Source organism: Ambystoma mexicanum, chromosome 14 (genome assembly GCF_040938575.1).
Source record: "Ambystoma mexicanum isolate Mex_15411 chromosome 14, UKY_AmexF1_1, whole genome shotgun sequence".
NCBI classification, from domain to species: Eukaryota; Metazoa; Chordata; class Amphibia; order Caudata; family Ambystomatidae; genus Ambystoma; species Ambystoma mexicanum.
This window is the reverse complement of record NC_090940.1, coordinates 615,232,114-615,257,039: the sequence shown is the minus strand read 5'-3', so window position 1 is coordinate 615,257,039 and position 24,926 is coordinate 615,232,114. Positions and strand designations below refer to the sequence as shown.

At 52.0% G+C, this 24,926-nt stretch overlaps 1 protein-coding gene across 3 annotated transcripts in view; it reads left to right on the top strand.

Annotated features, from left to right (window-relative positions):
- Nucleotides 1-24,926, top strand: part of GPATCH2L (G-patch domain containing 2 like) — a 281,236-nt gene that overhangs the window by 153,611 nt on the left and 102,699 nt on the right. For all 3 annotated transcript variants that reach the window (XM_069638026.1, XM_069638027.1, XM_069638028.1), the window contains exons 5-6: nucleotides 4,204-4,283; nucleotides 19,085-19,152. In XM_069638026.1, coding sequence (XP_069494127.1) covers nucleotides 4,204-4,283; nucleotides 19,085-19,152 — 148 coding nt within the window. The remainder of the gene's footprint in view (nucleotides 1-4,203; nucleotides 4,284-19,084; nucleotides 19,153-24,926) is intronic.

Genomic DNA, 24,926 nt, shown 5'->3' with positions numbered 1-24,926 from the left:
GGCATCTCCTTCCTGTCCCCATCTAGTGATGCTCGTACGGCTGCCAAGGCTAGCACCAATCTGCTTGCATCCTCTCCCGCCACTCCTGCTGAACGGAACCTAGCTGGGTAGTACTGTGCCAATGTTACTATTCCCTGGGCACTCTCTAATGTAGCCTTCCACTCCCTCCCACAGTAATACTCCTGAGAGCCTAGTCCCCCCTGGAATGGACCACTTCTGAGATCTTAATTATTGTTTGGAAGTCAAACGCCATGAAGGAGTTGCTCAAGATATTGATGAGCTAAATTAGCTCACAGTCCATCCTCTGCTCTGTCTTTTGTCCCTGAACCCCTATACTTATTTTGAAACCCCATCTTTGCCCACATCAATATTATTTTTAATATGCCACATAGCATGATGGGTGTGGATTCTGCAAACCCTTGAGCAAAAACATGACGCCTTTCTGCGGGAGCAAATGATAAAATCATCACGCCCTCTCAGGCTGCACCGGGGCTGGGGGGTCTGTTGGAGACTGAGCTCTGCCATGATTGTCCCACAGCATGGTTGCCAGGAAGATCAGTGCCGCACCAAACGAGGCACGCCATTACACCCCCCCCCCCCCACCCAGAGGTATGCTTTCTTCCCGGCTCTTGGAGTCGAAGATCCTACTTTTACTGGGACTGTGGAAAGTCTGCCCATCCTATCCAAAGAAGGCAGGGGGCATCCGCGCCTTATGCATGCCCTCAGACTCTGTCATGACAGGCTCCCTTAAAGTCCAAAAACAGAAGTTGTTATTCCTCAGAATAACTAGCAGTGCCTGCATTCCATTACGGTGGATGCCAAGTCAGCCACTGGAAATAAGGACCCTGCTGCCAGCATGACTGCTGTCGACATTCCATTCTTTGGGCCGCAGGGTCTGGTAAAGAGACCTCTGAAATACCCCTAGGTTATCTAGTGGCCTCTTGAGAACTTTCCCTATTGTAGATATCCCCCTTCAGATAGCTGACAGGAGTTTAATTGGACATGTCAGTGACCAAGACATTGCCCAAGGAAAGGTTTTACTTTGGAATGAATTGGAAGAGAGAAGTGTTTATAGAGGCACCAGTCTCATCCCAGGGGTTGAGGGTACACCTCACTCCCTCATCTTTCTAAAGGGTTTCCCCTAAGCCCGGATGGTTGCCCAGGTCCAAGAGAAAGAGGAAGTCTAGCTCTGTCCCCTGGTAAAGATTTTGATGGTGACGATCAGGTTATTTATTGAGCGCAGACCTAGCTCCGGGAAGCAACAGAGCGCTTTACAATCATAGGAGGAAGAGCATGATTAGAAAAGCAGCGTAGCAAGGGAGTGGGGATATAAAACCCAGGACTGCAAGTCCCAGAATGCAAAGTTAAAATCGGGCCTCATTGTGGGCCCAGCCCTGCACCCAGTTTGGTGGTGGTCTAGTTTGTGCTGGTATCCGGCCCCAGACAGCCCAATACAGAGAACACATGGGTAACCCTAAGTGTGTTTTAAGGGTCAGTCGGGGTTAGCTGGCTCTGCCTGTCTGGTGTATGATGGGAAGGCAGGCTTAGGCCAGCCCATGAGTGACGGTTTCAATCAGATGTTTACCTGAATTGCTGGAGGATGCGCCGTGGCGATGGGCTGCTGAGTCTATTGAACCAGGCTTGGCCATGGTGGCTGGGCTCATTGTCCTTTCTCCTTAGCTTTTGTTTCTTCTTTTGGCTGCTGGACATCTTTCCTGGGCTGTTCCTTGCTGTCCTCACAGCCGGATCGGATGTCCCGTACAGGAATCCTTTCTGGGCCATTTTACCATCGTCGCCGCCTCAAGGTTAGGGTGCCTCCATCGTCTAGAGGGGGGGGGGGGGGGCGGGACAGCGCATTCCTGCCTCTGCGCATCTGGGCTGCCCTGGATCGCTGCCACTATTGCCCTCGTCATGGGACCGTCGTCTGCTCACTCGCTGCTCCAGTATAACATCCAGGATGTCCTGACTGGCTGGTTCAGGTCCCTACGACTTCTTGGTGTTGCCTTCATCATTGCTTGTGCGCCTGACCCGTGGGTCACCCTCCTGGAAAGGCTTCTTCTTCTTTTGGGTCATTGTTTATCCGGGGGGCAAGTCCCTATGTACCGGATCCTGTAACTCGCTAGTTTTATACGCTGCAGGTTATTTTGCTACTCGTGAGCCAGGATCTTGGAAAGTGGCGCTGTCGTTACTTACCCGCGGGTCCTGAGCTGCTGGGTTATTAGTCCAATTTCTAGTTAGGGGTCCTCTGGGTCCTGTACTAATGATGTTCCGCAGGTCCTTCTCTACCGTTCTTCTCCGTTGACTTCCATTAGCCTGAATTCTACTTTTCTACCTTTTTTTTAGGTCTCGAACCTGGAGCTGGCTCTCTTAGTTGGGGGTCTCCTCTCCAATGAACACTGACATTTTCTGTGCCTCCGCCCCCAGCCCCGGCCCCTTCAGTCCCTGAAGTTTTCTATTAAAGACTGAACCTTTAACTCCTACCACAGATTGTTTAATGTATTTATTTAATTGTTGAATTGCCCTCCCATCTGCTGAAATGTAATGAGTTACTTAGTAAAAGTGCTGATTATGCATGTGTCCATTTCTTTCAAGGAGTGCAATGGGACCATGTAGGTCTGGTTTGGTGGTCCTCGTCTATGTTTTGATGCTCCTCTGGACATTGTTAGGAAAGTGTTAAACCTTTTACAACCTCGAGGTGCTGCGAGTAGAATATGGTCTGCGTGTGTATTCATGAGGTTGTGCTATTACTGTGACTGTCTCTGTGCTGGTCTTTTGGGTCCTGATTGTGACTCTATACATGCATTTGTGTTACTGTGTAGGGTTCCCTTTTTCTCCCCAGCTCTTGGCTTTAAAGGTATTGTGCATATCACCAGGCAGGGGTACCTTTTATCTTAGGATTGGGGAGGGGGGTGTTCTTGGGGCCCTTTACTGTTTTAACGCATGCACTATGTCTTACTATGAGTTATGTTTAACCCAACAATTCATGTGTAATGTTATAACAAAGTGCTGTATCTTTTGCAGTATACCCGTGTGGCGCGTTCTCCAGTAGTAACTATCAGGATCACCACTCTACTGCCAGCCTGGCTGCGGTGCCAGAGCTAGCAATCAAGAAAGGGTGCTCTCCCTTGCCTTTAGGCTAGATGCTTTTACATCCCTTGCCAGATTGCTGCGGAACGATCTCCGCAACACCTACGTGTTGTCACGCCGTTCTTCAAACATGCTAACAATACTTCAGTATTGAGCTTTTGTGACCCAGCCAATTTGGGCTTCTCCAAAGTTACATTGCCCGGCAGAAGCTGTGGAGCCGTCCAAGTGTAGTTGCTGTGTGCATGAAGGTTTCTTTTGCTCTCTTTCTGCGAGCCTTCGTTCCGGCCAGATTACACGGATCTGCCTCTCTTTGGAGACATCGGCGATGTTGATACCTTTTCATTGCCCCGATATCTTCCCACATAACGTATCCTTCCTTGCAGAGCACCCAGGTATCTAGTTATCCTGTCGGGTAATGCTCAGTGCACTCTCACACACACTCACACACAGCCTAGGATGACATTGGATAGCAACTCTTAAGCGAACGTTGCTCCATGAATAAACTTGCTGCTTTCCTAGTGCTGGGCCACCTAGGAGCGGACCCTATTACTCCTGAAGCCCTTGGCGGGGTACACCATAGCTCATGTTTTTGGAGCTACCATTACCGTGGGGCTGTTCCTTTGGTTCCACTTAACTCATTTGGCGCCCCACTCGATAACAGATGTTCATACCTGGAGTCAGGGGTGTTGCTGGGTCTAGACAAGATCTGGGGCTGAGCTAATGTCGGGACTGGGGGCTAGCTCGCCTTTTGGTTGTAGTCCCTGAGCTTCTATCAGGGGCTACAGCCAAAAGACCTGGGGCTATAGACCCCTCAGGCCCCCCACCTCCTGGCAACGCCTCTGGCTGGAGTATTCGTTAGAGGTTTTCAGGATGCCAATACTCTAGAGCTAATTTAGCGGTGCCTCCTAGACGAGGAGGCCTCTGTCACGTGACTGTGGTCCTCTGTTTGCATGTTGCTGGAACTCATTTGTCTGTTTTCTCTTTTTTCCCGCAGTATCTCAGCACTGCCTCCTAATAGAGGTGTCCCTTGTCATGAGTCGCTATGTCGACAGCTTGCATATTGTGTCGAATCCTTTGGGCCAGTGCTTTCTTGAACTGCTGTCTGTTCTTCTGCAGGATTCCATGCTCGGCTGAACCGCCTGCCAGGAGCGGCTGCACGCTGTATCCGAAAGGGTCGCCGGAGGCTCGTCGGCAAGGTACTGCCCATGTTAAATGAGCGTCGTGAACCTTCCTTTCCAAGGCTCACTGTTGCAGCGTGTCAGGGCTCCGAAGAATAGGTGTTGCGCTGACAGACCTGTCTGGTCCTTCTTTGTACACAGCACGCGGACTGCATATGCACATTATACAATTGAACACATTATGGAGAACTGCACCAATGCCTTGGCACGGCTCGACATTAGGGTTGGATAAGCAGGAGGTACAAGGAGCTCTTGGGTATCCAGCAGTAACCGCTCACCAGGAGCCACCGCTGGGGAACGAGGAGCTAGTACATAGCGTTCGGCAAATCTAACTTCCACATAAAATGCAGACATCTAATTGTATCCATTATTTATGACCCCTTATGCTTTACATGTCATATAAATGCCTCCTATTGTTTATTTATAGATTGGCCCAAATGCACAGAGTTAAATTCACATAGTTGTGTTTGTTCGGCATCCGTTGGCCTGGGGAGCCAAAAGTAGCTCCTGCTAGCCGTTGCTTTTAAGCTAACCAGGCTCTTCTAGGCAACAATCAGGGGGCTAAATAGCTCCCCGCTCCCCTCAATGTCGAACCCTGCCTTGGAATACCAATTGCTTTCTTTAAGGCCCAAATGTATGTGCGGATGCCTGCCCTCCAGCTAGGGAACCTCGTAGTCAGCAGCCGGATCTTTTTTTTCTCTATACTGACTGTTATCCTGGACATGCCCAATGAGACCTCTTAGGAAGCTCAGCAAATGGAGGATGATGTGATCTGCTGCACTATTGCGGGTCTTGCGCCGAGAGCCTGCATACTGGTCTCGCGAGGCACTCTAATCCCGCTCTACATCACTCTTGTTATTCCAGTACTTAAAGTTACACTTCAGGGCCAGTCCGGCCCAGCCTGCACACTCCAGGTCTGTACTGGGACTTGCATGAAGTTCCACTCATTCATTCCGGGCCCTTCCAGTATTGGGTCCCACGCGTCGCACTTGGATTCCACCCGATTGGCAATTTATGGTGCGAACCCCTCCATGTGTCCGGAAGGGTATGAATATGAATAGCTTTCTATATATACCGCTGCCTTCCGGTTCCGATTAGTGCTGTTATTACCCAATGTTAAGGTAATCAATGAAGGGTCCAGTCCACCCTAATAGAATTGCAACCATTGACTGGGTTACCCAGATAAAAGCCTGACTTGCTGAGCTTTCACACCAGCTTCCAGGGCACCTTGGTCACACAGTGCACACAGATGTGCCCCTGCATGGCACTTCATAGGGAAATAGGGCTGGTGAAAAGGGTGGCAGAGCAAGGATTGAGATGTGAGCTGCTGGTTTCCAGGCGAGCCCACTGACTCGTACAGACACTCCAGACCCTCTTTGGTTCATTCCAAGAGGCACGGGACCCTTGCGAGGCCGGTAGACCATGCCATGCCTTGCCTGTCCTCGTATAGATTGGCCTTTAATGAGTAAATGGAGCCAACCAGATAACTGGAGCCCTGGTCTAGCCTCAAGATCCTGGGGTCTATGTTGGTGTTTACTTACCTAATGAATCCTCACCACCTTAAAATAATGCTTGAAATCAAAGCTGCCTAATCTTGCCCCCCTCCCCATTCCTCTCCCGCTTTAAATTGTAATCATAAATAATGGGCTTTATCCGCAGCTCCCGGCATGGCCGGCTGCTAATTAAAGGAAGTGTGGCTTGTAATTTACGCAGTAATAAACTGTAAATTTAAACATTACGGCACTTTAAGTTAATAATAATTTCTCCGCTGTAACAAATGATTCATTTTTCATCCATCGACTCTCCCCCCACCTCGTGTGTTTTTTGGGCCTGGGTGAAATGGCTGCGAGGCGGTCGGATGGTGGAGAGCGAAGGCTTTCCACTTTGCCTCCCAGACCATCAATGCTCGGCTTCAAATTAATTTTCTACGGCCTAATTGTTTTGCAGCCGTATGGCCTGTGCTTCCAGCTCCACTGCTCCCAGTGTCTCCCTTCACTCTCATGCTTACCCCAGTTGGTGTTCCCCCATGGCTGGACAGCCTCTTCCCCCCCATGGCTGGACAGCCTCTTCCACCCCCCCCCATGGCTGGACAGCCTCTTCCACCCCCTCATGGCTGGACAGCCTCTTCCCCCCCCCCACGGCCGGGACAGCCTCTTTGCCCATGGGCCGTACAGCCTCTTTGCCCATAGGCCGTACAGCCTCTTTGCCCATGGGCCGTACAGCCTCTTCCCCCCCATGGGCCGTACAGCCTCTTCCCCCCCATGGGCCGTACAGCCCCCCCATGGGCCGTACAGCCTCTCCCCCCTCATGGGCCGTACAGCCTCTCCCCCCCCCATGGGCCGTACAGCCTCTTCCCCCCCCCATGGGCCGTACAGCCTCTTCCCCCCCCCCATGGGCCGTACAGCCTCTTCCCCCCCCCATGGGCCGTACAGACTCTTCCCCCCCATGGGCCGTACAGACTCTTCCCCCCCATGGGCCGTACAGACTCTTCCCCCCCATGGGCCGTACAGACTCTTCCCCCCACCCATGGGCCGTACAGACTCTTCCCCCCCCCATGGGCCGTACAGACTCTTCCCCCCCCATGGGCCGTACAGACTCTTCCCCCCCCATGGGCCGTAGAGACTCTTCCCCCCCCATGGGCCGTAGAGACTCTTCCCCCCCCATGGGCCGTAGAGACTCTTCCCCCCCCATGGGCCGTAGAGACTCTTCCCCCCCATGGGCCGTAGAGACTCTTCCCCCCATGGGCCGTACAGCCTCTTAAACCCCCCCCATGGGCCGTACAGCCTCTTAAACCCCCCCCATGGGCCGTACAGCCTCTTCCCCTGATGGATGGACAGCCTCTTCCCCCCATCGGCCGTACAGCCTCTTCCCCCCCCATGGGCCGTACAGCCTCTCCCCCCCCCATGGGCCGTACAGCCTCTCCCCCCCCATGGGCCGTATGGCCTCTTCCCCCCCCATGGGCCGTACAGCCTCTTCCCCCCCATGGGCCGTACAGCCTCTTCCCCCCCATGGGCCGTACAGCCTCTTCCCCCCCCATGGGCCGTACAGCCTCTTCCCCCCCCATGGGCCGTACAGCCTCTTCCCCCCCATGGGCCGTACAGCCTCTTCCCCCCCATGGGCCGTACAGCCTCTTCCCCCCCATGGGCCGTACAGCCTCTTCCCCCCCCATGGGCCGTACAGCCTCTTCCCCCCCCCATGGGCCGTACAGCCTCTTCCCCCCCATGGGCCGTACAGCCTCTTCCCCCCCCCATGGGCCGTACAGCCTCTTCCCCCCCCCCATGGGCCGTACAGCCTCTTCCCCCCCCCATGGGCCGTACAGCCTCTTCCCCCCCCCATGGGCCGTACAGCCTCTTCCCCTGATGGATGGACAGCCTCTTCCCCGCATGGGCCGGACAGCCTTTCCCCCCATGGGCCGTACAGCCTCCCCCCCCCATGGGCGGTACAGCCTCTCCCCCCCCATGGGCGGTACAGCCTCTCCCCCCCCCATGGGCCGTACAGCCTCTCCCCCCCCATGGGCCGTACAGCCTCTCCCCCCCATGTGCCATACAGCCTCCCCCCCATGTGCCGTACAGCCTCCCCCCCCATGAGCCGTAGAGCCTCTTCCCCCCCATGGGCCGTCCAGCCTCTTCCCCCCCATGGGCCGTCCAGCCTCTTCCCCCCCATGGGCCGTCCAGCCTCTTCCCCTGATGGATGGACAGCCTCTTCCCCTGATGGATGGACAGCCTCTTCCCAGGCTGTGTAATGCTATTTGTCTCTCTTTCACCCTCGTCTCTTACTCTTTTGTCTTTCTTTTGTCATAGATGACCTGCAAGTGAGTGAATAGTTGCAATATTTTCAGGGATCTATTTAAGTGGGAGGACGGGGGGCTTAGTCTTTCGTGTGTACTCGTTTGTACAATGCAGGGCTGGCCATGCAGCCTTTTGTATTAGAGACGCCTTAGTTTTGGCCACAGGCAAGTCACTGTTCCCTTGTTTTTAGATGCACCCTCCATCACTGCTCCTTGATGCTGTCTGCTCATTGAAGAGCAAGTAATTGCAACGGTGTTCCCCCTCCAATCCCTTTCATTAAAACTCTCGTGTCCCTTTCCTCGCAGCTTTCTGAGTGAGGAACTCGTTCCTTTTGTTAGCCTTGCTTCCTTCCGCCACCCTTCTACATCTCCGTTTCCCCTGAAGAAGGAAGCAAGGCTTGAATATAAGCAAAGCCTTCCAGCTCGGCGGCGGACCGCTGCTCTCTAGCCACGGACAGGGCCGCCACCCAGAGGCGCTCTTCCATTTCTGGCCCGGCCCCTACTCTTTTTCTTTTTTTCTAAATGAATGCGTTCCAGTGTCACATCTAAACTGCAACCTACCCGATGGTGGCAGTTGTCGGCTCAGAGACTTGGGCCTGCATGACCTTTTAGGCTTAGCCTTGCCTACAAGCAGCAGGAATCCTCTTGCCAGAGCATTCTTTCTCCTGCCACCCTCCCCTGGCACAGCCTTCATGTTTCGGCTACTAAGCCCTATTCTCCTTCAAGGCCTCGCGCATGAATGCTATGGTGGCGACCGCCCTTCCATCAGGCCAGTCACAGTTATCTGAAAGCTGAAAGGCCAGTGGGCACATCTTCTTAAACACTATTCCCATTGGCCTTCAGGTGCCAAAAGAACGCTCTGCCCTGGATAAAACATTGCATCAGACACATGTGAGTCACAGGAGTATTGTGCCAACCCAGTATGCACTTTATTCAAGAACGTTCAGCCAGTTCAGTTCTAAAGGCAAGGTATCCTCGTCCTCAGAGCCAGAGGGCATTCCAGCACAAAAGGTCGCGTGCTTTCTTCTTAGATACAACTTGATAACAAACACATTTCGAAGGTCCTCTCAAGGAAAATTCGAGTGCATTGTCACACGTCTCTCATTATGAAACGTAATTCGGCAAAAACTTCATTTCCCGTTTCCAGAAAAAAAAGTGTGTTCAGGTCCACGTTCGAGCGCAATCTGAAACCAGAAAATAGGGTGTCAGTGAAATGCAAAAGCCCTGAGATCAGTGATCGATCTATGCTGCAAGTTCCTCTGGGACAGGGATCTAGTGATCTATCTATGCTGCAAGTTCCTCTGGGACAGGGATCTAGTGATCTATCCATGCTGCAAGTTCCTCTGCTCTGGGACAGGGATCTAGTGATCTATCCATGCTGCAAGTTCCTCTGGGACAGGGATCTAGTGATCTATCCATGCTGCAGGTTCCTCTGGGACAGGGATGGGATCTAGTGATCTATCCATGCTGCAAGTTCCTCTGGGACAGGGATCTAGTGATCTATCTATGCTGCAGGTTCCTCTGGGACAGGGATGGGATCTAGTGATCTATGCTGCAAGGTCCTCTGGGACGGGGATCTAGTGATCTATCCATGCTGCAAGTTCCTCTGGGACAGGGATCTAGTGATCTTATCTATGCTGCAAGTTCCTCTGGGACGGGGATCTAGTGATCTATCTATGCTGCAAGTTCCTCTGGGACGGGGATCTAGTGATCTATCTATGCTGCAAGTTCCTCTGGGACAGGGATCTAGTGATCTTATCTATGCGGCAGGTTCCTCTGGGACAGGGATCCAGTGATCTATCCATGCTGCAAGTTCCCCTGGGACAGGGATCTAGTGATCTATCTATGCTGCAAGTTCCTCTGGGACAGGGATCCAGTGATCTATCTATGCTGCAAGTTCCTCTGGGACAGGGATCTAGTGATCTATCCATGCGGCAAGTTCCTCTGGGACAGGGATCTAGTGATCTATCCATGCTGCAGGTTCCTCTGGGACAGGGATCTAGTGATCTATCTATGCTGCAGGTTCCTCTGGGACAGGGATCTAGTGATCTATCTATGCTGCAGGTTCCTCTGGGACGGGGATCTAGTGATCTATCCATGCTGCAGGTTCCTCTGGGACGGGGATCTAGTGATCTATCCATGCTCTATCCATGCTGCAAGGGGATCTAGTGATCTATCTATGCTGCAGGTTCCTCTGGGACGGGGATCTAGTGATCTATCCATGCTCTATCCATGCTGCAAGGGGATCTAGTGATCTATCCATGCTGCAAGTTCCTCTGGGACAGGGATCTAGTGATCTATCTATGCTGCTGGTTCCTCTGGGACAGGGATCTGCCCCCTGCAGCTCTACACGCTGTAGACTACGTACGGGGCGCCCCATCATCCCTCACTTTCAGCGGTTCTATGTCATTTCATCGACACCCGTTTTTGCGACGGGTGTTTTTATGCAGAGTTTTTGCCCAAAAAAACACCTTTTTTAATATACTTTTTGGGGATTTCCACCCCCAAACCCCCCCCACCCTCTACCTATTTTTTGTTATTCCCGATACCAGCCGTTGTAAAAACGGGTGTTGATTCAAGGACGTTGTACCCTTTTGACTATGTTGGCTAGGACTGATGCGAGTTGTTTTCCAAAACCTTGTGTACACACCCCTCGTAGACACGAAAGCAGAATGATGCCACAATAATGAGGCACTTGCAATGATCAGCAAGTGTTGATTTGTAACAATAAGTTTGCGGCATTGGTAAAGATGAAATTGGCCATCTTTGCACACATAAATGACACGCTGTGGGGCGACCGCCAACGTAAACGATTGCAGAAAGAATCAAGTTCTTTGAGATTGGCTTACAAAGGGGAGCGTAAGTGTCCTCTCCTTTAACTTAAGGGAAGCTCAGCGATTTTAAAGTGGGATGCCGTGATGACGTGATGGTGCAGCCCAGCTATTGCTATCACAGCTGTAGTGCCAAGAGGTAAGCAGGTGTCTGGTGTGCGCTATACAATGCATAATACATACATTGTTGTTCTGTTATGCTAAAGCACAGTGAGCTGTGGTGGTCACGCAGATGCCAGCGTGTGTCAGGTTACATTTCATTTGGTTTATTTGTGCGTTATGAGGGGCCCTATTCTGCAGGGTTCTGCTTCAAGGCCCCCAGAGGAAATAAAGTGGTCTGGGGTCGAAGCCGCCGATTGCCATCCCATAGCAATATTCCATCCCATGTCTGTGCACTTTTAATCCTTTGTTATTTTTGTTATTTTCCTTGGTTCATCTTTTTGTGTTTTCTCTGCCAGTATGACATTTTATAAAATCCATCCATATACTTCAACTTGGTGAGAACCAGGACCTTGAAAATGTGTTTTGACTTACCAAAGTAACCCTTTGAGGTGTTAGTGCTGGCCAATGTGTGTATGATGGATGGGCCTCACAGCTCATCGAGCCCTGCACTCCACCATGAATATGTGAAGGGTGTGCTGCATTACTTACGCAGGCGCCAAGTGAACCAAGTGCGCCAAGTGCAGTCGCCGCGTCTCTTCAAAGAGGCCGAGAGGCCAGGTTATGTTTTCACCTTGAAAGAATGTGCAAGTGCAGGCCGACTTCTGTGTTCTCATGATGTGATCTATCTCTCAAACCTATCGTTAGTAGACAGAATACCTAACCAACACCAAACCCCGAAAAGCAACATGGTCACTGGTTCGATCCCCGGGTCCGTGCTTAGAAACCTCTGGGTATTAAGCGCGTTATAAATAACCAATCCTATCTTTGGGTTTCTGACTATGACCCAGAGAGTTTAAGCGGTGAGAGCTTGAGGACTAGGAGGCTCTCCCCAAGGACATGATGCTACAGCTGCAATGTCTACAAAGCAATAACAATGCTCTGCCATCAAGGTGGGGGACCATATACCACTAGGCCTGGTCCCCCTGTTCTGGCTCCCTAGCGCTCTAGGCCCGGTCCCCCTGTTCTGCCTCCCTAGCGCTCTAGGCCCGGTCCCCCTGCTCTGGCTCCTGAGCGCTCTAGGCCCGGTCCCCCTGCTCTGGCTCCCGAGCGCTCTAGGCCCGGTCCCCCTGTTCTGGCTCCTGAGCGCTCTAGGCCCGGTCCCCCTGTTCTGGCTCCTGAGCGCTCTAGGCCCGGTCCCCCTGTTCTGGCTCCCTAGCGCTCTAGGCCCGGTCCCCCTGCTCTGGCTCCCTAGCGCTCTAGGCCCGGTCCCCCTGCTCTGGCTCCCGAGTGCTCTAGGCCCGGTCCCCCTGCTCTGGCTCCCGAGCGCTCTATGCCCGGTCCCCCTGCTCTGGCTCCCTAGCGCTCTAGGCACCCGGTCCCCCTGCTCTGGCTCCCTAGCGCTCTAGGCACCCGGTCCCCCTGCTCTGGCTCCCTAGCGCTCTAGGCACCAGGTCCCCCTGCTCTGGCTCCCGAGCGCTCTAGGCCCAGTCCCCCTGCTCTGGCTCCCGAGCGCTCTAGGCCCAGTCCCCCTGCTCTGGCTCCCGAGCGCTCTAGGCACCCGGTCCCCCTGCTCTGGCTCCCGAGCGCTCTAGGCACCAGGTCCCCCTGCTCTGGCTCCCGAGCGCTCTAGGCCCAGTCCCCCTGCTCTGGCTCCAGAGTGCTCTAGCCTGGTCCCCCTGCTCTGGCTCCCGAGCGCTCTAGGCCCAGTCCCACTGCTCTGGCTCCCGAGCGCTCTAGGCACCCGGTCCCCCTGCTCTGGCTCCCGAGCGCTCTAGGCACCAGGTCCCCCTGCTCTGGCTCCCGAGCGCTCTAGGCCCAGTCCCCCTGCTCTGGCTCCCGAGCGCTCTAGGCACCAGGTCCCCCTGCTCTGGCTCCCGAGCGCTCTAGGCCCAGTCCCCCTGCTCTGGCTCCAGAGTGCTCTAGCCTGGTCCCCCTGCTCTGGCTCCCGAGCGCTCTAGGCCCAGTCCCCCTGCTCTGGCTCCCGAGCGCTCTAGGCCCAGTCCCACTGCTCTGGCTCCCGAGCGCTCTAGGCACCCGGTCCCCCTGCTCTGGCTCCCGAGCGCTCTAGGCCCAGTCCCCCTGCTCTGGCTCCCGAGCGCTCTAGGCCCAGTCCCACTGCTCTGGCTCCCGAGCGCTCTAGGCACCCGGTCCCCCTGCTCTGGCTCCCGAGCGCTCTAGGCACCAGGTCCCCCTGCTCTGGCTCCCGAGCGCTCTAGGCCCAGTCCCCCTGCTCTGGCTCCCGAGCGCTCTAGCCTGGTCCCCCTGCTCTGGCTCCCGAGCACTCTGTATTGTTCCTCGCACTGCTTACGTCCAGAGTCCTATGTTCCTCCCCCAAGAACTGCATTCCTCTGCCCACAAGGAATTAATGGACACGAAAACCTTCAGCAGGGCTCCTAATGGAGGTCAAACTGGTGTTAGTCAGTTTCACCCACACCTGTGGCCATGACAGAAAACGGCCCTTTACCAAGTGGCTTCCCAGCGACATGCCCCGAAGCATGATAGAAAAACGGTTCTGGGAAGGGCAAGACGGGATGAAGAAAATGTCATGCTGGGGAGGGCTAGAGGGCAGGAGTGGGGGGAAGTGGCGACTTGGAGTGCAGAAGTCCCCACAAGAAAAAGAGACATGAAGGGAATAGGGCAGTTTCTCCTCCTTTACATCAGAAAGAGCAACTCTGTATTTTTACCATAAACCCATGCAAAACACAAGCACTGGGTCGCCTTGAACTCTGGGGTATCCCAGGATGGAAGAATACCGCCTTTAATATCTGGAATTCCAGAATCGCCCCCCCCCCCCATTCAATACCGTGACATTTCTGCAGACTTCCACGCTTAGATGGCTGAGAATGTGTCATTTATCTCTGGTTATCTGTAGTCCCTGTTTTGTCTGCACTCCTCGATTGTTTTTTTTTTTCAGTAAAGTAACTGGCTGGCATCTTGGTGGCCGTGTGGCGCTGGTGCCGGGTTATAGCACACATCCAAGTAGATGGCCAGATGAGGCCGTGAAATGCCCGCCCCTTGAACAGGCTGCCCCTTGAACAGGCTGGCCCTTGAACAGGCTGGCCACGGTTATAGAGATTATAATGAAGTCTGGACATTTTATTTATGGAGCTCATTGTCTCGTGGGAGATTTTTGACACCACACTTGCTTTTTACGCATGTATATTTTGCATTTTAATTCAGCGCACATTCATAATTTTAGTTTGTTAAATTGTATAGCAAACCAGGTGTACACAGTTGTTTTGTAATGGACTGTTTTTTGTCTAATCACATATTTGTTTTTCTCCAAGTTATGATAAATATGCAGATGTGTGGTTTATTGGAAGGTTTTGGGTCCTGTAAGAGTGCAGAAAAAGGACTCTGACACAAAGCTGGCATGTTTGGGGCTAAAGACTTTTATTAGATAATAAAGCAAGAGAGAACCTGTCTTTCCCTACTCCTAAGAGGGGTTTATCTTCCTCAACTAAAGATCTATGGTGTCTGTCAGGATGTCTGTTAATGTACAAAGTGTCCACCGTCCTGTGTCGGGAAAACCTTACTTCTGTACCTTACACTGGAAACTAAAGAATAAAGCAGCACTGTTCTGGTCCCAGGAGAATGACTCCCTAATGTTGGGATATGGGCAAAGTTCCACACAATGCTTCCTTGGTGGGACAGGAGGAGGCCTTCTTTCTCCTGATGTTCAGTCTCAGATAGCCAGGGGGAATGACTCCCTTCCTCAGGTCATAAAGTTCCAAACAATGTTTACTTTGTAGGCCGGGAGAATGCCTCCTTTCTCCTGGCGTTCTTTCTCAAATTCCCCAAGGGGGGAATGACTCCCTTCCTCAGGTCAAAAAGTTCTAAACATATTGACTTTGTAGGCCATGATAATGCCTCCTTTCTCCTGGCGTTCTTCTCAAATAGCCCAGGGGAACGACGTCCTTGCCAAGGTTACAAAGTTCTAAGTAATATGGTGGGCCAGGAGAATGCCTTACTTCTCCTGTTGTTCTTTCTCAAATACCCCAGGGGGAATGACTCCTTTCCTCAGGTCAAAAAGTTGTAAACATATTGACTTTGTAGGCCAGGATAATGCCTCCTTTCTCCTGTCGTTCTTTCTCAAATAGCCCAGGGGAACAACGTCCTTGCCAGGGTCACAAAGTTCTAAGTAATACGGTGGGCCAGGAGAATGCCTAACTTCTCCTGGCGTTTGGTCTAAGTCTCCAAATAAAACCCACGGGGAATGACTCCCTACCCTAGGCCTGTTGGACCGTCCTCCTGGTCTGAGTTACCCAGAAAATGACTCCCTTCTGCTGGTAATTATGAAACAATCTCTTAACAACCAGGGAGAATTACTGCCTTCCTCTGGTCTTTTTTTAGTAGGTTTCACTTGCAACACCCAACTCTGAGTGTTAGGAGGGTCCACAACACTGGCTTCTCTTCTTCTTTCATTGGTACGTACTGCCTCAAAGAAGATGACTCGTCTCACTCTCTTGGTTTGTGTCCTCAGCCGAGGTTTCTCTTCTTTGATTGGGCCCACTAGATTCACTTCCCTGTCGAGTACTGCCATGAGGAAGATGACTCGGCTCACTCTCTTGGTTTGTGTCCTCAGCCGAGGTTTCTCTTCTTTGATTGGGCCCACTAGATTCACTTCCCTGTCAAGTACTGCCATGAGGAAGATGACTCATATCACTCTCTTGGTTTGGTCCCTCAGCCGAGGTTTCTCTTCTTTGATTGGGCCCACTAGATTCACTTCCCTGTCGAGTACTGCCATGAGGAAGATGACTCGGCTCACTCTCTTGGTTTGTGTCCTCAGCCGAGGTTTCTCTTCTTTGATTGGGCCCACTAGATTCACTTCCCTGTCAAGTACTGCCATGAGGAAGATGACTCGTATCACTCTCTTGGTTTGGTCCCTCAGCCGAGGTTTCTCTTCTTTGATTGGGCCCACTAGATTCACTTCCCTGTCAAGTACTGCCATGAGGAAGATGACTCATATCACTCTCTTGGTTTGAGTCCCCAACACAAAGTTCTCTTCTTGCCCCCTTGGTTCACTTCCCTGCCAAGTACTGCCACAAGGAAGATTACTTGCATCACTCCCCTGGTTTGGGTCCTTGACCCTGGTTTCTCTTCCCTCCCCTTCTCTTTATGTCCTCTTGGCTGCCTTGCTTGTCAAGTACTGACACGAGGGGGATAGTTCTGCTTGTTATATCCGTACAGGGTTTTTGCCGCCTTTACCTTCAGGACGGTCCGACAGCACAGCGAGTAGAGCGCTTGCTTTGTCATCTGTGCCGAGCCTGCTGACGCAGGTCTGAATCCCGGCAGGGCCAAACTCAGCCTTTCATCCTTCCGAGGTCGATAAATGAGCACCACACACCTTGGGTAATAATAAGCAGCGCTCAGATACCTGAGGGTTCGTAGCGCTATATAAATGCTAAATTATTATTAGGCACTGCTGGTCCCTACAACTCTCCCTTTACCTTGCCTGTTACCGGGATGTGCGGTCAGTTCTATCCAGGGTCTCTCTTCTACTCTGTGTGCGGCGCGGGCATCTCCGTGTCTCGGTGCCTTCAGCTCATGGATCTCCTGCCCAGCCCTTGGACCAATGGTATGGACGCTGCCTCTTGCGTTCGCGTCACCATCTGCCAGCCTCCTGTTACTGTCTGGGTGCCGTTGGGCAAATGAGTCCCGTTTGTCCTCTTGACTCCGGGAGCAGAGTGCTCTCGGTCCATTCTGGCATTCTCTGAGAATCCTTCGTACTTTCCGGGCTTCACAGTTTCTAATCCTGGTTGGCTGTGTCTTCCCAATAGGCAGCCCTTCTTTGGCTTTTATGGCCTAAGAGGAACCACGCCTCTGTGGAAGTCTATACTGCTGCTGTTCCTTCTTGGTATTGCTCTTCATTGTTCCTGTGTCCCACCTCCTCCCAGTACTTGGACTATGTCCCTGATGTTATTCCTCATTTCAGTACTTTCTAGATCCTTGAGGTAGTCCACCTTATAACAATACATAGGCCTACTGTCTACAGAGATGTTGGCAGAAGGAGAGGCTAGAGTGCGTGGGGATGTGAAGTTCTTATTAGGGCTATACCCTAGATGGTCGTCCTTCCCCCAGGGGGACTATCGGGTAGCGGCCTCACCTCCCTGGACTCGTGGTAAAGGGATCCCCCTGGGGAGAAGTGACGACATGCAGTGATTCGTCACAATCCATTGAAGGCAGAGAGGTTTGGGTCTATGCATCTGTTTGAGAGCCGCACATGTCTTGACAGTCGCATCTCACTCATTCACCCTCCAATCTCTTTTTTCATCTTCCTTTCTTTTTCTTCATCCTTCTTTTCTGGTTCCATGTCTTAAAATCGTGGCAAAAATGGCTGTGAATACAAAATATTGCAGCAAAAATGCTGTGGTCTTTTGCGCCACTATCATATAAAGGAAGCGGGGGACAGCCCCACGACCCATTATACCATTTAAGGGGACACCCCCGCAACCCTCGCTCCCCTTAACTGGTATAATGGGGTACACCTTTACCGGGTCAAACAACGGCATTTCTGCTGCAATTTTTTTTTTCCTGCAACATTTTTCCTGCGATTTTATTGCCTGATACCTCTTTTCCTCCGACTTCCATTCCCTTTCCGTATTTTATTCTCTCATTCTTACTATGTTCATTCTGTTCTTCCATTGTTTTCTCCTTCCCCTCTTTAGTCATTAGCTCCTTCCTTTATTCCCTCCTTCCTGCTGCCCTTCTCATTACCTGCCACCATCTCGCTACCTAACCGCCCCCAAGTTATTCCCTCATTCCTTCCATCTTTACTTCCTGCTCTTCTTTTATCTTCTTTCTGTCTTCCCTTCTTCCTGCTCTCCCTCCCTCCTCACACCCCACTGTCCCGTCTTCTCTGCTTCCTTCCTTTACTCTGTGTATCTCACCACCTGTTTACTTCACACCTTTCTTCTCCATCACCCGCTCTTGCTTCTTCCTTTCCTTAAACGTCCTTCCATCTTCTCCTAATAGAATGAGTTTGGCTTTCATAGTTCTTTGCGTACCCTTTGTTTTCCTGTGGCGGGGATCACCGGCGCCCTATGATGATGATGGTGTTGGTTGGGAAGGGTGGCTGCTGTTTGTCAGAGGTGTTGCGTGATTGGCTAGACATCATCCTGTGAGCTGGCTGATCATGCATGCTGTGAGATGGATGGACAGGCCTTACAATGGAACATGAGGGAGGGGCTTTTGTGGAATCTTCCATAAAGGGGAGGATGGCGTGTTTGAAGGCATCCCCTTAAAATGATTGACATGGGTTTTGTTTTTTTCCTAGGACATACGGGGTGATGTAGTTGATGGATTGTCCTTTGAGGTGGGGATAAGGTGGCTTAAGTCTCCCCCTGAGTGAAGGGCTTTTTGACTCCTACAGAGACATTAGAATGGTGGGGGGTGTGTGTGTGTAGTGCTCCTGAAAAGTGTTATACGGTGCCCAGGAAGTCTGAGCAATAGAGGGAGATGTGCAAAGTGTCTCTATGGAGGTGGGGTAAGATGAGCAGGGCTCCTCATCACTCTTGGGGTTGCATGGGGAGGGTAGCACCTTCGAAAGGCTTGCGGGTTAAGGTATGGATGACTCTGCTTGATATCTGGAGGGCAGTGGCAACCTCTTGACCGATGGGTCACAGACAGACCTTTTGGGGAGGGATAGAGTAATAAACAGAATATTCATGAAAGGTGGGTTGGGAGCAGGCCTTAATCCACCTTGGGGTCAGGCTGTGTTAGGAGGGGCCTCTGCGTGCTATATGGGGGTGGGTAGGAGATTGAGGTCAGGAGTAAAGGACAGCAGTGGGTGCGGCAACTCCTGAGTGATAGGGATGGGTTAAAACAGACTCAGCCCCTAATAGGTGGTTGCCTGGATTGATTGCAAGGTGGGAGAGTCAATAGAAGCCTTCTTAAGGTGGGAGCAGTGTGGGCTCATTCCAAGATGCAGTGTGAAGAGGGTCTTCGTGGGGCATGCACTGAGCTGGATGGGGCTACTCTATGAAACGCTGAGTTGGGTGGAGGCTGAGATGAATGGAGAGGCTGTTTTTGAGATATGACTTGGTAGAGTGGACCTTGCAGCCCTGTGCAGTGTCTGATTGCGTGTCTTTCTTGTTCAGGAAAGTGCCATGGGCGCCCTCGGGACGGACCGGATGAGTCGCATCATGAACGACCCTCGGCAGAAAGAGTAAGGAACAAGCAGTCCCGCTTCTTTCACTCAGACATACAGGTTCAAACACAGACACCCATGCGCCGAAGGAGCCCAGATTCCAGCAGGTGCCCATGCTCTGGGATGCCCCAGATGTAGGCACGCACTCAAGCATGGCATTCCTGGTGCCCTTCAGTCGTGGACTTATTGGCTGGCCCCTGAGGATAGGGCAGAAGTTCTGCAAAGCAGGAGCCCCGTGTCCAGGTGCATTTGGCTTTTGGAGACTGTAATCCTCTCTCCTCTGCGTATAGATCAAGAAGGAGTAGACTGTTGCAGCGGTTCAATCACACACACTTTTCTCTATTCAGCGATATGAGGATGAGCCTTTTAGCGGTTTAGGTGTGTTTGACGTCTGAGAACTGAAAAAAACAGCCTGCATGCCATCAGTTATCGGAGGATCAAACGCACTCAGACCAATCCCACACCTCCAAACCTCCTTCCCTACTTACCTGTTCGCTCGCCGTGGTTGACTGCAGCCCTGCAGCGTCAGATCGTCCCTCAAACGCGGGTCGTATCCGACACTGCAGGGTCCCTTTAAAAAAAAAAAATGTTTTGGGTCCCCTGTTTCCAATATTGAGGAAGCGGGGGACACCCTGCAACCCCCTAAGGCTAATACATGCCGATCATAGGAGCAGGGGACACCCCCGCAACCCCTGCTCCACATGATGTATGTATTAGCCAATCCATACGTTTTTATTCGGTAATATGGTATAGGCCAAATTCAGTCAAATGTACCATTCGGCCCAATTAAAACAAACAAATGTACTAATACCCCTTGTCGCAGGTGGCCGTCGAACACTACGAGCTACGAACACAAGTGGTGATTTCAAAGACAACCATGACGCCCTTGTCCTTGGGTACAATTGTCAGTTCTTCCAGACTAAAAGATCAGGGATTTTCTTCTCTTGCCGTTCTAGTCAATTAGTAAAGGAGCATTACGCCTATTTTCACCTCTATGACCCCTCACGAGGTGGCATGGATGCTGGTGGCAGTGCTGCCCTGGGACTTCCAGGAGACCCTCTGTGACACCCCTAGCCATCAAGGTGTCATGGAATCCTCTTTCCGTTCCAAACCCAGGGCCGGGGCTGTTCATCCGAGTGTAAGGTCCGGTCCGGTCACCGTCTTGCACCATAGTCATGCAGTCCACGTCCTTCTCTGCATAGAAGCCTGCAGAGTCCTGCACAGAGTTCCACAGTAAACATCTCCAAGAAGATCCAACGCCGAGGCCCTTCTATGCTCAGCACCCCCACCCTTCAAGAGTGAACCCCAGCCGAGGTTCCCTGCAGGTGGGCATTTGCTGGCAGAATGACAAGTGGGTCTTAGGCTTCAGCATCAATATGGTTCAGCTTTTCCTCTCTCTCTCCCTCTCTTTGACCTCTAGGACCTGGTGATCGAATGAGGGACCCCAATACTGCAGATGCATTCTTCAGGGCTCCTCCAGCCTCCCCAGATCTGGGTGCTGGTGGTCCCTTGGGCTCATTGCAGAAACCTTTCCTTTACCTGGCTGGGTGGGGCCAGCATCTACAATTTCACATAAGTATCCTCAGACACTTCCCCCCCAAGCCCCCCATTAAGATCTTCCACCCGCGTGAAAGGGAGACCTGGGCAAGGCACATATAAGGATATTATAATGCCACGCTGCATCTAGAAGCCAGGCAACGCCAGTCTGGATCTGCCAGCACATGGCATTTTGCATTATTTTCCCATGGCCATCCCAAGAAGGAGGCCAAAGAACTGGAGACGATTCCCCCCATATCTCTGGAATGCACGTCGGACCAGGCCTTTTCTGTCTCTCTCTTAGATAACCTGCTGTATAGGGAAGTGCGGGCGCTCTGCTCTTTGCAGTGGGTATCCCCTCTGCCTGGTCATCTGGGCTCCGCGTCAGAGTTCCATGCCAGTCTGCCACTAGAGGGAACAGGCTACTTCACCCCTTCCATCCCTCAGCTGGAGCACCTTGTGAAACCAGCCTGTGAATCTGTCAAACTCTGCCATCACAAGGGCTCGGTAGGAGAGTACATTAGTCGGGTGTATTACTGTGCCCTGGAGAGAAGGGCACCTATTCTCATCTGCCACGTAAGCAACCATATGTATGTTTCTAGACCCTCAGGGATAGGAGTCGAGCTTGGCACTTGCAACAACTACCTAGTTGCCATATTTATGCAAATTGACTGGGGCATTTACTGCAACAGTATTTGTGTGTCCGCCACCTCCTCTCTCTACCTGCTCGGCGTCCTTCTCCAAGTGGCAGAACATTCTTAGCCGCTTCCGCCAGGCTCCACCCAGGCCTGTACCCGCTAGGCATCCTTCTTCAAGTGAGGAGCTCGCTCTGCGGTCTCAATGACGTTGTGCTTGGTTTCTTGAAGGAACTCTGGCAGAAGCTTCTGCCAGGCTCCACCCAGGCCTGTACCCGCTAGGCATCCTTCTTCAAGTGGGGAGCTCACTCAGTGGTTTCGATGATTCTGGCAGAAACCTCTGAGCCGCTTCCGCCAGGCTCCACCCAAGCCTGTACCCGCTAGGCATCCTTCCCCAAGTGGGGAGCTCGCTCGGCGGTCTCAATGGCTCTGGTAGAACCCTCTGAGCCGCTTCCGCCAGGCTCCACCCAGGCCTGGGCCGTTTTCATGTAGACGAGGTGGTCCTCAGAGCTGCTCTCGTTTGGTCTCAAGATCCTGGCTGATTGTCATCTGGATGAAGACTTTAGCTAGTCTGGGATTTCTTCTGTCTTCTATATGCTGGCCGCCAGATGGGCACAGTCCTTCAGATCCCTGCAGTGCCCATTCTTTACTTGTGCGCGGGAAGGTGGCAGGTAATACGTGATAGTCTCTTGCACATCTCATTGCTCTCAGCATAGCAGACGTGCACACCTTATTGCTGTCTCTGCGTAAGATACACGCACACCTTATTGCTGTCTCTGCATAGGATAGGCACACACCTTATTGCTCTCTCTGCATAGGATACGTGCACACCTTATTGCTCTCTCTGCCTAGGAAACGTGCACACCTTATTGCTCTCTCTGCATAGCATATGTGCACACCGTATTGCTCTCTCTGCATAGGGTACGCACACACCTTATTGCTCCCTCCGCATAAGATACGTGCACACCTTATTGTTGTCTCTGCATAGGATAGGAACACACCTTATTGCTCTCTCTGCATAGGAAACGTGCACACCTTTTTGCTCTCTCTGCCTAGGAAACGTGCACACCTTATTGCTCTTTCTGCCTAGGATACGTGCACACCTTTTTGCTCTCTCTGCCTAGGAAACGTGCACACCTTCTTGCTCTCTCTGCCTAGGATACGTGCACACCTTCTTGCTCTCTCTGCCTAGGAAACGTGCACACCTTATTGCTCTCTCTACCTAGGAAACATGCACACCTTCTTGCTCTCTCTGCCTAGGAAACGTGCACACCTTATTGCTCTCTCTGCATAGGATAGGCACACACCTTATTGCTCTCTCTGCATAGGATAGGCACACACCTTATTGCTCTCTCTGCCTAGGATACATGCACACCTATTTGCTCTCTCTGCCTAGGATACGTGCACACCTTCTTGCTCTCTCTGCATTGGATACGCACACACCTTATTGCTCCCTCCGCATAAGATACGTGCAGACCTTATTGCTCTCTCTGCATAGGATAGGTGCACACCTTATTGTTGTCTCTGCATAGGATAGGAACACACCTTATTGCTCTCTCTGCATAGAAAACGTGCACACCTTTTTGCTCTCTCTGCCTAGGAAACGTGCACACCTTCTTGCTCTCTCTGCCTAGGATACGTGCACACCTTCTTGCTCTCTCTGCATTGGATACGTGCACACCTCATTGCTCTTTCGGCATTGGATGCCTCCATATGTCATTGCTCTCTCCGCCTAGAATACATGCACATCTGATTTCTCTGTCTGCATAGGATACATCCGCATCTCGTTGCTTTCTCCGTAAAGGGTACATGCTAGTCTAATTGCTCTCTCTGGGGTGCGTCTACATTTCATTGCTCTCTCCACATAGGATACCTTTGTATTCCAGGAAAGCTAAGGCCGCAGTGGCTTATTTTCACAGATATTCCCATTAGTAGCGTACGTGGGTAGCTCCACCACACTTGCTTTCTGCTGGCATAGAGCTCTCGGCTCATCTTCGAGAGTAATGCTAGGTTCCTCCAAGGAGAACCGTTGAAATATCTTCTCCTTAGGACTTGGTTGCCCATTGGTGTAGTCCTTCCTTGCAAATCCCTCCTTTTGGTCGACAATTGGAGAAAGCCTAAGAGGAAACTTTAGCGAAAGGTTACAATTCGATGCTTCTGGTACTCTTAAATTTGCACATCTGCGCATATCCGGCCCAGTTAATCCAACGGGCTGCCGATTGAGGTGCCTGATTGATGCTTCACATGAATTGCTGAGCTATGCTTGACCATGATAGTAGCTGGCGGGCACGAGATCAATCGATAGGGGACTTCTTTTTTATTGACCTTGCTGCTGCTCTTCTGCTATTCACCAGTCTGGTCATTCCTCAGCTATCGGCCACTATAGCTATCCCTCCATTGCTCACCTGTGTAAGTAGTCCTTTATATTACCTAGTACTGATCTTCCTCCATTTGACCCTACCTAGTACTGATCTTCCTCCAGTTGACCCTATTGCGAATAATCCTCTGGCATTATCCAGTGCAAACCTTTCTCTTGTGTTCTAGCTCCCGCACCATCCCTCCTTGCTGCTTGCTGCCCTCTTGACTAGCAAAGCTGGATCTGAGGCTAGAGGCTGCATTGGAGTGCAGCCGGGGTCCACTCTCGCTGAGGCAAGAGCGGGCACCTGGGACAGTGGGCAGAAGGCGCTGGTTGCCTAAATGGCTCTTTGGCTTCACCACTAGCACACGTTAAGGAAGAAAGAACCCTCAGCTCTGCCCCTACTAACCAAGCAGGAGCCCACCGGTGTCACCAGGCCTACGTCGGTCCTCCTTGGCATGCATCCGCCACCACCTGCCGCCTTAAGATGGTGCTGCAGATACAGTGCCAGTGGGTCACATGATGCAATAGACATACACGCACACACTCTTGCTATGTACCCTCATCACTACCCCAATACAAGCGTCCCCATCTATTGACATTGCTCCCAACCCAATGAGGATGTTTGCTTTTCGCTTCATTGATTCCATTGCTGTATGTTGGACATCTCTGCTCTGCTGCGAGCTTATGGTCAGCATCTTCTTTCGTTATAAGAGGATGGAGTGACATCTACTAGATCAGGACTCGGCAACCTTGGCTCTAAGCGTGGTTTGTACTACAAATCCCATCAGACCTATACAGCTTAGTCACTGGCAAGGAATCATGGGAGTTGAGGTACATATCGCCTGGAGAGCCGCAGGTTGCAGGCTCCAGTCCTAGATAAAGCAGCCACCAGAGTAGGCCAGGAAGGGGTTCATCTCACCGGTGCATGCATTGGCAGGTGATATGATTCCAAACATTGTGACTGTTACCCTATCCATGTAATGCAACATGTAACAGAGGTAGCCATGTGTGGTGGACTTCCACAGAAAGGGACGGGGGCATCACATCCCAGGTGAAAGACACTGTTAGTGTAAAAGGTTTTGAGGGTAATACGGGGAAGGATGCCCCACCCCACCCATGTGCGCAAGGAGCCTTCAGCATTTAGAGATGCAGATGTGCCGCCGTCGGGGTAAATCAGGGGGTGGGGGGGGGTAGAGCCGAATGGGGTAAGTAAGTAAGGGATAGTGGACCCTATGGATGGAAGCATCACTGGAGACAAGGAC